A 16,166-nucleotide genomic window follows, 5' to 3' on the forward strand; every position below is an offset into this window, starting at 1 on the left:
CCATTTGTCTTGCCTCTCGCAGTCGTCCCCTCCTCCTCCCTTTTCACCTCCTGCTCTCATGAGTCAAGTCCAGGGCGCTCGCCATTCCTCTGCCTCCCCCTCTTCGCACATGGATTCAGATGTGATGGAGTGAAGTCCTCCTGGTTGTTCTGAAGATAAACGCCTTCAATATCAGAGCCGAGTCTGGTGGAGCGTCTCCACGATGGAAAGCCACTGCATTATTGATTGCATCTACAAAGACCAAATTTGCTGCTTCATCTCATCGAAATGGGAACAAGAGTGGAGGCAAAGCAAGTCAAACAGGATTGTTCAGGTTGAAATTCATGCACAGTTTTATTGAACAGTTATATAAAATACTAGTTTTTCATAGTTGCAAGTGCATGCCTCATCTGCCAACAGTTTTGAAGTTAAATTACAAAAAGCAAGGCTTCATGTCGTGTAGTGAATTACTCGGGCACTTAAGCAGTTTCTTAAAAAAGATCCACATATTTTTGTTTAAAGTATTGAGCAGTATCAAACCTGTAACTGATATACAAAGCAGAGTTCCAAATAATAACAATAATCATTAGAATTGAAGAACCAAATGACAATTTCTGTGGCACATTTACAAAACTGAACAAAAGCAATGTTTTTTTGTTTTTTTCCTTAAAATTTGAAACCTCTTCTATGACAAGAACGGCTAATCATGCATTTTTCAGCTCCACGTTGTAACCACACACCTCACAAGATTTGTCAAACATGCTTAATTGGACTGTGTGCACGTACAAGCGCCGCTTAAAAACAGGAGTCGTCGTCATCTCAAAAAAGAAGGCATAGCGCATTGTGGTGTTCATTGAAAATATGCAGGTAAATATTTCCAGTAGTGTGTATGTTCGAGAAAGAGCAATATAGTTCAAATATTTATCATTCAGAATTTCTTTTTCAGTTCTTTGACTTTTATAAAACATGCATAGGCAGACGCTTTATTCTTTTTTTTCTTTTCACACAATATAGTTTTCCTACTCTTCCTTTGTTCGTAATACTTAAAAAAGAGAAAATGAACACTCATTTCCAACAAGCCTGCCTGAATAAATCTAACTTTCCCTTCCAAAAACAAAGAGACAAGCAAACGTATTAGCAAATGATAGGTAAATGTAAATTCCAGTTATGAAACTCAAGAAAATAGGTATTCATTGTCGAGTTGTTGAGCCATTTTACAGAAGGAAAAAAACAAAAATTTAAAATCAGGTCAAAGCACACACCAAAAGAACCTGAGGTAAGCGTAATATGTACATAACCATAAAACGTTCCATTATTTGGCATTTCCACAACATTCTTCTTAAGACTGCCTAATTTATTTCAGAGCTATTTTAAGAGAGAAAAAAAAAATCAATAAATAGTTCTTAATTAGTTTGTACACCCTTACATTTTTAAAAACGGCATCTCATGTTCTGTCCTTTTTAGTGCTGTGTTTTTGTAAACGTACAATAGTTAGTAAGAAGGTAAATAAGCAAGGGTTTTCCAAGAAGAAAAGAAAAATAGCCATCCGCTCTCTCTCTCTCTCTCTCTCTCTCTCTCTCGCATACTGCGTGCGGAACGCCGTCCAACCAAGCGCACGGGCGCCTCCCAGCGCTTTGAGCAATAATTTAGCAATAATCTGAAGGCATATCCAAAGACTAGCAAGTGACATGACACCCACCTCCCCAGCGTGACCCATACATGCCTTACCCCCACTCCCCCCGCCGACCTCTCACCCCTCCCCCGCGGCCCAGCGTGCCAGAGGGCCTCTACTGGATGCCTCCGCCGCCGCTGGCGCTTCCTTTGCTGTCCGTGCCGTTGGTCTCCGAGGACAGCGCCTTGTTGAGGGAGTTGAGGCTGGCGTCCGAGGGCAGCGCGTCCCGTCGCGGCGGCATCCTCTCGTTGATGCGGTCCAGGCCCTTGGCCTCCTCGAAGCTGGTGATCTTGTGCTGGGGCGAGAAGCCCTTGATGGCTGCACAGAAAAAGGACCACCGGCTGTGATTTCCGGAGAGAGAAGGACAAAGAACAGCACAAAATTCCCCCCCCAAGTAGTGGGTCCCCCCCCCCCTTTCGTACCCCCTCGCTGAAGACTTTTCCCCAATGTTTGTAAACAAGAGGCGCCGTGGTACTTCCGGGTGGCAGAAAGTGATGATAGCTGACTCGAACTGAAATCAATGACAAACATTTGCGCTGCTAGAAATAGCACAAAAGGTTTTGGTTTTTTTCTTCCATTTACTTAAAAAAAAACAAATCTAAACGAATCCAGCGGAACCTGTGGGTGAGCAGGATAAATCGAGCGCATGTCATAAATACAGCGTCTTACTGAGCAACTGCGACCGTCTCCACGTATATCCATATCTTATCATATCATATCATATCATATCTTTTCTTGTGTGGCTCTTTATTGTGAGCACGTTGGCCACCTGGGGTCAGTGCGATAGAGACGCGGCTATGCCGTATATGCTGACGGGCACAACTCCGAAAGCTACAGTAATAGGAGTTGTTTTATGCAGAGGATAAAGAATATATGCCTGTGAATATTATATTGTCTATATTTGAATCGACTTACCTTTTGAAATGTAAATTATGGTCGACGTTGGGGTTTCTTTGCAAGCCACTGACCACGCGAACGCCTTCTTTTCGACTGACGTCACACATTCAAACAATGGCGGTAAGCTAAAATCATCATTTTCAGCCATTTACCCTGTTTTCTCAAACCCCTGCCTCGCTCAAATGACATAAGGGTTTGTTTACAAGTGGTGCTATCGGCGTTTTTGTCACCCGGAAGTATGTGTGTCGTCATAGGCCTTTATAAAAATCGAAAACATTTTGGGGAAATAAGTACTGGCTGACTCCAAAGAGCCAGACACCTTTTGACACACACACAAAAAACATCTTAACTAGGGACCTTGAGTTACATCTAGTTATTTCTCGGGTTGGACATTTGAGCACATTTCCCAGATTAACGAAGGGGATGTCAATTAATTGCTCCCCCCCCCATTACAGTATGTATTACTTTTAAATGCCACTGGACTACGGTGGCTGACAAGGGCAAACATGCCACAAAACCAAAAACAAAACAAAACAAAAAAAAAACACAGAAAACAAACAACAGAAAAAGGCGGCAGGAAAAAAAAGTGCTGCAATCACAGAAACAAAGCACAAGCAAAAACGCAACCAAAAGAAAAATGCTGTAAATACCAAACACACACAAAACCCCAAAACAAAAACAAGACAAAGAAATGCTGCGGATTCACTCCACCAAACCGAAGCGTATTTTTCTTGATGTCTTTTTTAAAGACTTGCTCACCACAGGCGCCGTGAGATACCAGTGGCACGACTTCCGAGTTTTTCAAGATACGAGCCGTCGTTTCTCAAATTTGAGCTACGAGCGTTATAATGTGGCGGTGAACTCAAGTCGCGACACAACAAGCAACAATTTGGAGTTACGTCGTGTCAATTAAACAACCTTTGTTTTACAGTCTGCTAGCTCAATGCTAACAGAAATTGGAAAACGCGATAGACAGGCTAAAGAGTAGCATCCGTGTAGACAGACAATGTAACATGATTCACAGGCATATATTCAAATGACAAATATTACTGCAGCTTACTGAGTCACTCACAGTAGTTCTTGGTTTACGTCTGCGTGAGTGTATTACACCGCCCCCGGAGGCCACATCGTGCACACCAGAAGGAGCCGCAATGAATTAGTCATGACGAACCAACGGTTTTAATTCTGTACAATCTATTTAATGGTGCTATTACCATGTGTTTTTGATCAAATCGCATATTAAGGAGTGCTATTTTGATCATTAAAAACATTCCAAAAAATGCCATTTTTTTGCTGTATCGTAAAGATTCTGGACAAATATTTCAAAAGGACATAGGAAGACATAAGCGGGAATTTGGGGTTTGTTGTGGGGTTTTGTGTGCTTTTGGTATTTGCAGCATTTTTGTTTTGCGTTTGTATCATTTCTGTGTTCGCAGCGTTCGACCTCGTCAGGCACCTCGAAATGTTCGCAAGTCTTGTTTCCGCGCCAGTGTAGACCACAGGCATCGCGACGTACTTCTCGTTGAGACGGAATTGAAATTAACTAGTATGCACATCAAAAGTCGCTTTAAATCTCAATCCTTTATGTTTTTACAGAAAAAAAGCACTTTGAATTTAAATAGCGGCACTAGACGGAGGATTTCCGAAATCCCTCAGTGAGCGCCGCGTCGGTCCCGTCTGGCATCGAGGCGAACGGACCACCACGCGCGACATCATTTGGGTGCGCGCGCTGCTCATTTTCAAAAGACGCCCGAGGAGTCCAGACGGAACCCGACACGTCACAGGCTGGGGGAAGAAGAAGAAGAAAAAAAAAAAAAAAAAAAAAAAAAAAGGAGAAGAAGGGGGGAATAATAATGGGAGACAAAGACGAGGGAAGGAAAGAAAAGAGCAGTGGAGCCCACTGAGACATTCACGTCCACAAACTAGAACCACGTTGAGACCAGAGCTCACGCGGGGTGCTAACCACTTGGCTCGTCTGCTTGGAGGATGCAGCAAACTGCCGTCGGGGAGGAACTACTACCTGAAATGCTTAAGGGGGCGCTAGAGGAGTCCAATCATTCATATTTTGCTACGTCCAAATTTCATAAAAGGCTAGACGTCCTCAAAGTGGAAAACCGTTTCAGCCTTTGTCACCTTGCCTTCATATCCAGCCGAGGGTCCGTGCACTAGTACGCTCTTTGTCCTCACGAGGATAATCATCATAATAATCTCTAATCCTACAAGCAACGCACAGATGTCACGGAGTGCATAGTTTTGCCTCTCAAATAACATGTACAGTATTTTTGTCCTCCTAGAATGCCAAAGTCGTCCTATTAGTGTGCAGCTATGTCATACAGTGTGCCCTAGTTATTCTACTAGTGCGCTGAATTGTCTTAAACAACAGGAGCACACAAGTAAAACTGTGTCTTACTAGTAACATTTTCCCACTACTGTATAACATTTCCGCATACTTGTAGGACAACACTGGCATACTATTAGAACAAGTACATGATGCTAGTGAGGCAAAACTGTGCAGATTGACAACTGCGTCTTATTAGTACTACTAGTGTGACATTATAAAATTCAATCAGTTAACATCTCGCGCCTTACTGGTGGTAGAAATAATGCACACGTCAACTAGTGGACAGTTTTGTCTCACTGGTAACATGTAGTTATACTACTAGTGTGCAGATAATTGATGAAATACAGTAGTGGAAAACACATTACCAGTATGACACAGACTACTAGTGAGCCCTAGTAGTTCTACGAGAAGACTGAATTGTCTTACACAAGTAGGGCGCACTAGTTGAACAACTTTGTTTTACTCAAATGTTTTTTTTCCCACCATGAACGACATTTGTTCACGAGTAGGACAACGACATAATCCCAGTGAGACAAAACTGTGCACTGGTTGACGTCTACAAGTGAAGCACTAGATGTGCGCTGGTCGCACGACTAAAATTTCCACGTAAAAGAGAATTTCCCAACAGCGGCGTCCACTATACTGTATTGCCGATCAATCGACTTCAAGCCCTAACGGTCATTGCAGAGTGCTAAAGTCGACTAATTGGTTCGAGCCCTACTAGTGGGACAACTGCGTGTTACTGTTCTGGCAAAACTAGTTGTGGGCATTTTGGCGCTAATAGGGTCCAGGAGGCTACTAGTGCGGGACACATGCTGACTACTTGGGCCTAGTAGTGCTACTCGTGCAGCACAATGGTTTAGTAGTCAGGTTTAATTGCGTACTCGTCAGCCAAAAGTGTCTTACTAGTGAGGACAAAGGGCGTACTAGTAGCGGAAGCTTAAGCTGGATACCGAGGCCGTGGAGGAAACACCGGAACGACTTCCGGACGCACGGACACGCGAGTGCCGGCTAGCTGCGTTGCTGCATAGCAAGGTCAGACGCAGGTTATTAGCACACGCCGCAGCCGGGCCACAGAGGAAGCGCGTCGGGGAGGACGCCGAGGAAAGCCCCCGCGCCGCGGCTCCGCTGCCGGCCAGGAAGTAAGCGCGCAAATAGCAGCTTGGGAAACTACTATTTGGCACGCAGTTGAGGTTGTTCTCGCCCAAGTGGCCAAGCAGGGAGCGGACATGGAAAGTCGTTGGCACGTTGATCCCAAATCCTTGATATCCTCACGCTAGATATCGAGGATATGGAATAAATGCTCAAATGGCTTGCGATAAGCAACCGATCGGAACGTTAAAGCCATAACAAGGCACAACTGCTTGGGTGGTTTCAAAGGGGAAGTTGCGGAGACTCATGGCGGCATCTTATCACAATGCTGGCTTGCTGTGTTGACTGCAAGGATGTCCGACTTTGGCCGCGATTATATGTTACCATTAAGCTAGCAGACGTGAAAACAAAGTTATCTGCTCGTTTTATTTTATGATTAGTTTGACAGTCAACTTCAACTGGGAGTGCCAGTGAACAGCTTGAAGTGGTTTTTTTGTCTTGTTGTGAAGTGAGTTCACTGCCAATATATAGTTGATGCTTGCAAGTCAAAACAAAAAGCTGCCTCGGATCTGGAGAAACTAACGTATCTCAAGGCACCGCTGTGTGTGTGTGTGTGTATATATATATATATATATAGATAGATATAGATAGATAGATATATTGATAGATATATAAAAAGACTAAATGGTAAAATGATATTTAACGTTTTTTTTTTTTTTTTTTTTTTTTTACATTACAAAAAAATTCAGTGTGTTATCTTGCAACTTTTTCACTTTAGTATTAAAATAAAATTAAAAAATAAAAATGGTGCCATCTTTCAACACTTGAATTTTCTGAGTATGGCCCCCGGGCGGTTTCGAGCCAATCGAAGGGATTTTGCCAAAATGTGTTCTCTAAAGCGGTTCCCCTTTCAAACACGCGTGGCCACGGGGCTTCCCACGCACGTCTCGCTCACAACTACCACTACGCCACACGTCCGTCCAGCCAGACACCCGACACGCGCTACTCAAGCACCGGCGAGATGGAGGAAAATCCCGCACAGCCCCCTGCGCAGTGCAACAGAGGAGGGCCGCCGGACCTCGTTATTTACCTTCGTCTGCCTCAATAGCTTCAATAGTAGCTGAAGAGAAGAAGAGGGGGTTGCGAAACCAATGAGAGAGGGGAGCAAAGAGGAGGTCATTTTGTCAATGAGCACAACCAACGTCGACAGCACGGATTATCTCCACATTTCTTGTCACACACACACACGTACAGTACGACCGGTTAGTGAACAGAAGCCAGAGAGAGAAATCAAGTGCCGTACGGGCCAAAAACAACATTTCTCTCTCACGCTCACCCCAAAACACTCAGACGTACACCCCCAAATCTCGCACACACCCATATCGTTCTTTCCTTTGGCCAAAGATGGGTTGCTAAGTGTGAGCGTGTTGTTTGTGTGCGTGCGTGTGTGTGTGTGTGTGTGTGAGCAAAATGTAATTTTTGGCCTACGCGGCACATCCCGGAAGGTGGCGCCTTCTGCCAGAGGGGAAGCGGGCGACGCACGTTCGGGCCGGCCCGCTCCTCCCGGGCGTTCTCTCACGAAGCACGGACGAACACGACACCAGAGGACGCACACGTAAAGCGGCGGCGCGGGAAGTCGGACGGCACGGCGCCGCATCTTTTGAGGAGGCCGGATCAAAAGTGCGAGGACCACCCGCCCCGCGTCCGTCACTTACCAGTCCGTTTGGCATCGAAACCGGCGCGTCGATGGCACGACATTGAGCGGACAAACGGCACAAGGAGACAAATACAGACGGGAGGACGAGGACGACGACGACGTCAACAATGCGGAGCGGCACGCCGGCGTCCGGTCATCTGACCGTCTCCGATGTGCGACAGGAATCCGGGAACCTCGCTCGGCCTCAAACAGGACTCGAGGTTTGCGTTTTTGTACTATTTGGACACCTTCGTCGGCATGCTGCAGCTGCCAGGCCCTGCTTTGTCTAGACCAGGGGTTCTCAAACGTGACCGGGAAATTGAAGCATTTAGAGGCTTGGTTTTTTTTTTTACCTATTGGTGTAACTCCTTATCCCAGCTATACCTTTTAAAAAAGCCAAAATCATTATTTTGTTCAAAATTCGGAATCTTCCGCAAGTGCCACATGAAGTTGCTGTGCAGCCCACGGAAAGGCCAAAAGTAAGTTTGCTCATTTATTGTTCTGTATACTACTGTCGCTCATATTTCAGTTACGAGTTAGAGTTTGAAATCTCAACTCAGTCCTGTTAGTGCAATTTATTTTTTGATGCTATTTGTTGATTTTTTTATTTGATTTTTTTTTTTTTTTTTTTTTTTGAATCATCTGTAATGCTGAGTGTCAACAAGCTAGTAGAAATATATTTATCTATATTTCAGGTATTTCTCTGTGCTAAACACTCACTCCTGTTATTTTCCTCAAATGAGGAGTTACAATGACATAGAAGTCCAATATGTGTAATAACAGATTTAGAGTTGAAAAAAAGACAAAAATCGATTTGCGAGAGTTACAACACGCAAATGGAAACGATTCGGCAAATTTTGTTTTGAGAACAAATGGCATATTTATTTGGGAAGAATATTGTACCAGAATAAAAGACGCCATATCATGGGAATGAAGTTGTAGTTTTGAAATACACTTGTTCAAATATGACTTTCCGCCCTTGTAATATTAAGATCATTTGCCCTGACAAAATGTGTCCTGATTCTTGGAAAGATTACATTTTTTTTACTCCATCGTAACTTCGTTACTTCATGACTTGAGGCAATTTTTTTAATTCCTGTTTGGATTTTATCGGTGCACATGGTAGTTGGGGTTAATTGGCGTTTGGATTATGACAAAAACTTCTCTGGACCCCGAAAGTTTGAGAACCCCTGTTCTATACAAGATGTTCAGGACTGAGGCAGTCCAAACAGCAATCAAGTGCACATTACTGCTTTTGCAAATGTTCGTATTCACTGTTCGTGAGCCAAGTGGACCAGATTCCTGCTTGGTTTTGCGGACAAAAAGGCAGTCACCTCCCCTTCCATTCGCAACTGCTCGCCCATTCCCAACCATCCACTCACATCAGACATCTACGTTTGTTTACTGCTGAGATCCAAACTACTAATGTAGTTGCCTTTTTTTTTTTTTTTTTTTTTTTTTCTCTTCCTCAAATAAAAACATGACAGTTTCTCATGGCAAATTGGTGGAGATGTTTGGAATTCAACATGAGAGGGTGAGCGGGACATCTAAAGTGGTCTCACAAAATGGGGAGGGGGTGGAATACTTGCACAACCAAATATACCTGCGGTTTCTAGGGAGAGAGAAAAAAGAAAGGAGAGATAGATGATATTTGAACGCCAACCGGTAGAACAGACAAGGATGTACAACGTACACTATTTTGCTCCTTTGAGACTTTCATATGTTAGCAAATGACACAACACATCTCCGTAGACATGACTCGGGTGTGAATCGAGCTCCTTCCGCCGAGAGTCACGCACCGGGCGGCGGGCGCGGGCCCCGTTAGTGTGCGAGGTGGTGCCACCTCCTTCCGGTGGTGCACATGCGGGCTTACCGTTCTGCAGCTTCTCCTTGCCTCCGGACAGCACGCCGCTGGGTAGCATGCCCGTCGGGGTGAGGCCCTTCAGCGTCAACACGCTCTCGCTCTCCTCTCTGACGTACAAACACGCACAGTACGGCACTTAGCGCTCAAAATTACACAACCCTTTGCAAATAATGGAAAAAAACCTAGATGGTGTCCGGTTGCCTCGATTCAACTTTTGTGGACTTTACACAGACATCAATAAAAAGCAAAATGTTTAGCAAGCACACATTTTATTTGTTATTGCTATTGTGATGTTAAGTTAAAAGGACAAGCAATAATGCAATTAGGCTATCTATCTATACCCCACCAATGTCTTAAAACTAGTGTATTACCTTGAGCTATAGAATTATGGCAAGGGATGGGAATCGAAAAGCACAGTAATTCGATTCCTAGCAAGCCATGTTAGCTTGCCTAATGATTGCACTTATCAATTTGGGGGGGGGGGGGGGGGGGGGGGAAACAGAAGCAGCGCTTTAATCGATCGGTGTTCGGTCGCTGGCGAGGCCGCTTAAAGCGCCTCGTTCTCGGCCGGGATCGGGCTCGCGTCACGGCGAGAATGGCAGAAGAGCGAAGAGGGGGGGGAAAAGTCAAAGTGGAAAAAAGGCTTTATGTCAGCAAAATGCTCTTCTTCAACTGCCTGCTAGGAACAAATAATTTGGCAGATAAATAAGCATATTTTGCCTTCATTTGTCCTATTTCATCCTGGTTAGATTGGGGGTTTTGCAGTTTACACTTACAGTAGTATTTAGTTGTGAGAAATGTATATTTGCGTGTAATATTTGACTAATGCACTTTGTTTCCGTTTCGGTGTGAATGAGGTGTATACGCGCGCGTGTCTTAACCTTTCTACTCTTCTCCTACTTTTTTTTTTTCTTCCCCGTCAGATGGAAATTAGCTGCAAAACTGTAATCTGGCACAGAGCATATCTACCGTATTATTCAGGTGAATGTTTTCCATCCCGGACAAATAAACAAACTAAAAGTTGCCTCTGTGAGTTTTTATAGCTTGACACAGAGTCATCGGAACGCATTCTATGTCACAAAAAAGGTAGCGAGGGGTGTTACCTGAGCACAGAGAATACCCGGGCCATCTTCCCAATGGCGCGGATCTTGTTGCGGATGACTTCCTTGCGTGCAGAAGCCGTGGCACCTGCGAGGCCAGACGTCACAAACGATCAGCCGCCGCTCACGTACGCGCATTTCCCAAGTCGGGGAACGATGTGACTGCGCTTTTCAAGTTGAGCCACACATCACAGCAACGGCGCATACATGCCACCGCTGTTACGTCATCACTCAATCAAAAGAATCTCGCAAACATCGTAAACTGAGTTAAGAGCTTGGTCATAGAACAACTTAAACTCGTAAGTCAGGGTACTAATGGAGTCCTAATTGAAACATTTCAATGTTTTCCTGATCTAAGGCACAATGACGAGCCTCGGTCACGGGTTAGTTTCTTGTGCAACGCGGAGGCCAAGCACCTGACAAACCTGCAGCACACACCGGCACGGCTCGTGTTTGTACCTTTTTTGGGGGGATAAATTAGCTGTCCTTCGCATGAAACACCCCCAGAAGAGGAGACAAGAAAAAGGGGATAGAGAAGTCAGTGGATGGCTGCAGCATGAAAGAGGCGGCGAAGAGGAAGGGAAAGCAAAGAGAGCACGGCAAGCGCAAAGAAAAGCGATGCCTTCAACACAAAAACTCTGGAAAACAGAGAAGAGAAATTAGATGAAGTACAAACGAGAATGTGACAACACAGCATGAGGGAGAGGAAATGATTGTGGGAAAGAAAAAGAAAAACAGGTCGTGATTTGAAATGTACCGCAGTGCAACCGTGGAAAATTAGTGACAGAAGCTTTCAGGAGGAGAGGACCAAAAGAAATTGGAGAGAACACCAACTTCCTGTTTGGCGGACCAGAAATGTGGGACAAAATGGCCGCCACGATCAGTGACGGGGCCCGGATAAGTCAAATGTACGCGAAGTCCCAAGAAAGTCTCAAGTCTTAACTTTCAAGTTTCAAGTAGCTCTCAAGTTGCTGTGGCAACAATTTAGCAAGTCGAGTCCCCACCAAATTTCAAGCAGGCCGAGTTATCAAATGACGCGCGAAGTGTACAAACGCTAACTCAATAATACAAGCGTCATTCGTTTCATTTTGCGGGTCAACGTTGATGGTGCGCTTTGGCAAGTTAGCACGGCGTGCTAAGCGCGAACTCTTCGGCCAACGCCGCCGTTCGCTGCGATTTGTGTCGGCGGAGCCGAAAAAAACGGATTCCATACACAACCAAATCCCAATTTGTTGTGGCTTACTACTGTTAACTAACAAGTGGCGCTTACTGTTGTATGAACAAATATGGAGGTCGTGATGACGTGCTGTATATTTTCATGGCTGTGATGAAGTCGTGGGCTGAGTGGCGAAGATGTACAGTCCATCATATTGCTTCATGAATCCATAACAGTACAACACTGATCCTGCTACAGAATTCTAGATGTAAACAGGCAAGACTTGTCAAGTCCCATTAACGCCAAACCAAAATCGAGTGCAGTCATTAATACGCTTTAGTCGCAAGTCACGTGACCTCTGTCACGTATCGCGTCAGAATTGTGCGTGGAACCCGGCTTACCATCCAGCTCCTCATCGGTCGTCAGCTCGTCGTTGGAGCAGATGCTCAAGACATTCACCAGCATCTCCGTCACTGCGGAGGGGAGGAACAAATATGACAAGTCTCGTCAAGCTATATGAAAAGAAACATCGGGGAAATACGAATGCCGGCCGACCCTTCTCGCCGACGAAGGGCAGCGACCAAGTGAAGACGTCCATGAAGTTGGGCAGCCAGTAAGGGTGAGGCGAGCAGTTGAACTGTCGGATGTTCATCACGTTGTTTTCGTACTTCAGCACGGCCGCTGCAAGAAACAATGAGGGTGCCGTTTGTTCAAGATGCTTTCGGATCGTCGACGGCAGCGGCGGGAAGTAACCAAGTTCATCTGTACTTTCTACGCCTTACTTTGTCAAAATGGTTACTTCTTTCAAACTCCGCAGTCATCACGCGACAAAAGAGACACAGAGCGAGAGATGTGGAGTTGGACCAGTGCTTCGACTTTTACCACTGTTTTCCATCGCCTGTTATTTTGACGCACCATCAACCAATTTGAAGCCATGAAAATAATAATAATAAAATAACAAATCTAGGAACTCTCTTGAAGGCTCAAGCGTCTTGCAAAACTCTGCAGGGGTCGTGCCGCATTTCGAAAGTCTGGTCGTTTTTATAGACAATAAGGAGTGAAAATAGTGAGGCGAGATACAGGTCGAGATGAATTTGATCTTGTAATTGCGGATGTTTTTCCGAAATAGCTCCTATGATAATGCGCCATTTCCACACTCATCGAAAAACGCACGCGACCTCTGCCTCCATTGAGGGAGCACAGAGGGCGCCGAGGGGCGTACGAGCAATGCCGAAAACTGCCAGGCGAGCAGTCCGGATCGAGCGTAAACGGACACCGCCGCTTGGTCGCCGCAGGGGACTTTCCCGCCCCCGGCCCCCCTCCCCGCGGTGGGAATAGCAAGTCATCAGAGCTGCTGGCTGCTCGCTAGCAACACAAAACGCATCCGGCTAAGTTAGGATTTACCTCAGCCTGTGCGTGTGTTATAATAAGTTGAAATCGTTTGGGAGGGATAAATCAAAGCTCCCGTCCCATCTTTTTCTCAATACACCTCAGGGGAAATGTTCACAGCTGTTTGATGATCATGGCAAACGCAAGCAAATGGTTACCAGGTTACTTTGTTTGACTTGCGTATTACACGTGACACCGCACGCGGCCATTGCGCGCGTGCGTAGCCCTTGCATAAACATTCGATAGTGCACGAACATCATCAAGGCGGCGCTTGATTGAACGCAGCCATGGAGGCTGGTGACGAGGCAGACGTTAAGGTCAGCGCTCCCTCAAAGCGGATCGCCTTTAAAGGAACAGGACCCCCCGACAACCTGCGCTGTACAAAAACAAACATGTCCCGCTGTTTATTTTGGACGTTGTAAAAACAAATGTCACTTCTTGGTAGGAGGGCCCCGTGCTGCTAAATTTAATGGCACATAACAGCCACTAGGTGTCTCTACTGAGCAGACACTGAAAACAAGAGAGAGTGTGTGTGTGTGTGTGTGTGTGTGTGTGGGGGGGGGGGGGGGGGGGGGCCGCTGCCACGGCAACACCGAGATGCTACGTCTGCTCATTAATTATTAATACAGGAGTGCCTCAAGCCTATTTCCCCGGTAACGGCCACTGTTAATACTTGTGCTGTGAGAGCTGCGGAGATTCCCAACATCCTGGCGTGACTTCATGCGGGTCGCATGTGTCCCACAAGGCTCCTGGATCAGGTTGCACTGGTTTAGTTTTGCCGTGGTGAAGTGCGCGCGCACACCGCCGTCCTGACTGATTAATAAGAGCGCTTGTTGTGCTGTAACATCACTTCATGGTATTGTTCTAATTATAGTTGGACTCTTTCCAGTCCTACTGGCCGGGGCTTCTCAAATTGGGGTCCGCAAGGTGTAGCTTGGAGGTTGAAATTATTATCTGCTATCATTTGCATCCGTGAATATTTGATATTGTATAACTGGCTTGAGTGTGGTTTTGTTTTCACCTTTTTGAAACCTCCACGACAGGTCACAATTAAATCGTATTACGTGCGACGTCATTGTGAAATGTCCGACAGGCACGATAAATATCAACGGGGTGCGATCCAGTTGGCGTTCCCCGCGCAACGTCGCATTGTTCTTCATGTGTCAAAGCAGAGAGACAGAAGGGAAGCCCGCTCACGGCCAGAGTGATCGCAGACGGGCGGAATAATACTCCTCTGTCGGGGTGTGGGGGCCGCCTGGAATGAATCCCCCTTTGCGCGTACCTGCCGCCAAGCCAAATGAAAGACGCCAGGAAGGGATCAGTTTAACCTAACTTATGCGCAATCAATCCATTTCGCCTTCCAAAAACAAGAGAGGAGGAAGACATTTATTCGCTTACGTAAGCTCTGACGAGCCGATTCCAAAGCCAGCGATAGCGATCGAAGGGGTGATGTTTTTTCAGTTTTTTTTTTAAATTACGATTATGATTATTATTATATTATTATATTGGCTCCGGAAACCTGTGATATTTCGCTTTTATTACAGCCAAGCAGAAAAACCATTAAGGGTTGTTGGCTTTCGGGTGCACTCAATATTCATGCAGCAGAAAACATTCCATTAATTTGAAACCACAAGCAATATTGCCGACTCCCCAACCTCACTCCCCTACCCCCCAACGCACGCACGCACGCACGCACGCACACACACAAACACACACACAAACACACAAACACACCTACACTCCGCCGCCTCCACTGCAGTCACTTAGGAGCTCAACGAGTGAAAACCACCATCAGAAGCACAGAACTGCTGTACATTTACAAACTAAATTCTAATAGTCGTCGCATTACATTGTGTAAATTGATTTCGGATTGCCTATTCTCTTCATTCGGTAGCATTTCTCATGTGGATAATGAGCGAATCTTCAAACTGAGCCTTTTTCCCGCAGACCCACCATCTTCTTTCCCCTTCCATTGGCCACACCCCCGTCTCACTCATCCAGTCAAAATTCACAGACGCCATCATGGTCTCACAGACAGTTGGATCTCCGAAAATTCTTGTAAAACGTAACGCAACTGCAGGTTTGCTACAATACATTCTTTAAAAGCACTCCCACCTGCTTTCATTTTTGCCGTAAAACAGACGTGTGAGCGATGAGCGACAGACTCCTCTAAGAACAAGCCATGTACTTTGTGTCGGCTCGGAAGATTAGGGCGCTGTGCTTCTCGAGTTCCAAAACCTGCGGTTACCTTTGTTGTTGTACACGTCAAGGTAGTTGGGTGCAGAGAAGATGGTGATCAGGGATGGGAAGCCAGTGGTCTGACTCTTTCTGTACATGCGATATCTGGTGAAGAAAAAGAAGACGAGGGGATGAGTTGACTGCGAATAGGATTGGCTGCTCACCGCTTCCCCTCCGGGATATGATTCGCGCGGTCTACTGTTTTTACGGTGACGCTGGCGTCTTTGTCTTGCGAGGCGACGCGTAGGCAAGGGGGGACCCGATGTCACCCCAGGAGATTGAATCCCTGTCCCGCTCTTGCACGTGAAGTAACCACGGCGCAAACAAGTGATACTCACTGGCAACTTTCAAGGAGTCTGCTGAATGAGCTCGGTGCACGGTATTCTTTTGCTGCAGATATTTTACGCACCGCATCGCACCCTTGCAGTATTGCCTTTTTCATTTTTGTAAAAAAAAAAATGTCGATGCAGCATTTCAAAGCAAATGCGGCCGACTCGCGGTTGTGCGGCAGCCTCGTGTGTCCCACGTGAGCACGTTGGAGAAGTGCAATGACAAACAAGAGCACTCGGAGAACGCAGACCTCAGCCAAAGCCGTTTCAAAAATGAACCAGCGAGTCAACGGCTTCAATCGAGAATCATAACATATGGAGAGAGACTTTCTTTTGGATCCAACAAATGCAAGCTGTTAAATTAGATCTTAGGACTCGGAAAACTCGGACTAGGACTAGAAAGTTCAACCATA

At 45.8% G+C, this 16,166-nt stretch overlaps 1 protein-coding gene across 5 annotated transcripts in view; it reads right to left on the reverse strand.

Moving 5' to 3' along the window:
- Window positions 1-314: 314 nt before the first annotated feature.
- Window positions 315-16,166, reverse strand: part of LOC133398066 (protein phosphatase 3 catalytic subunit alpha) — a 40,953-nt gene continuing 25,101 nt past the window's right edge. For 2 of the 5 annotated variants that reach the window (XM_061669667.1, XM_061669663.1), the window contains 8 exons: window positions 15,435-15,529; window positions 12,353-12,478; window positions 12,199-12,270; window positions 11,101-11,127; window positions 10,645-10,729; window positions 9,551-9,648; window positions 7,072-7,101; window positions 315-1,969 (listed from right to left, as the gene is read on the reverse strand). In XM_061669667.1, the coding sequence (XP_061525651.1) occupies window positions 1,767-1,969; window positions 7,072-7,101; window positions 9,551-9,648; window positions 10,645-10,729; window positions 11,101-11,127; window positions 12,199-12,270; window positions 12,353-12,478; window positions 15,435-15,529 (736 nt within the window). In that variant the 3' untranslated portion in view covers window positions 315-1,766. The remainder of the gene's footprint in view (window positions 1,970-7,071; window positions 7,102-9,550; window positions 9,649-10,644; window positions 10,730-11,100; window positions 11,128-12,198; window positions 12,271-12,352; window positions 12,479-15,434; window positions 15,530-16,166) is intronic. The other 3 variants (XM_061669664.1, XM_061669665.1, XM_061669666.1) reach the window with 3 other exon arrangements.

The sequence above is a fragment of the Phycodurus eques genome, chromosome 23 (genome assembly GCF_024500275.1).
Source record: "Phycodurus eques isolate BA_2022a chromosome 23, UOR_Pequ_1.1, whole genome shotgun sequence".
NCBI classification, from domain to species: domain Eukaryota; kingdom Metazoa; phylum Chordata; class Actinopteri; order Syngnathiformes; family Syngnathidae; genus Phycodurus; species Phycodurus eques.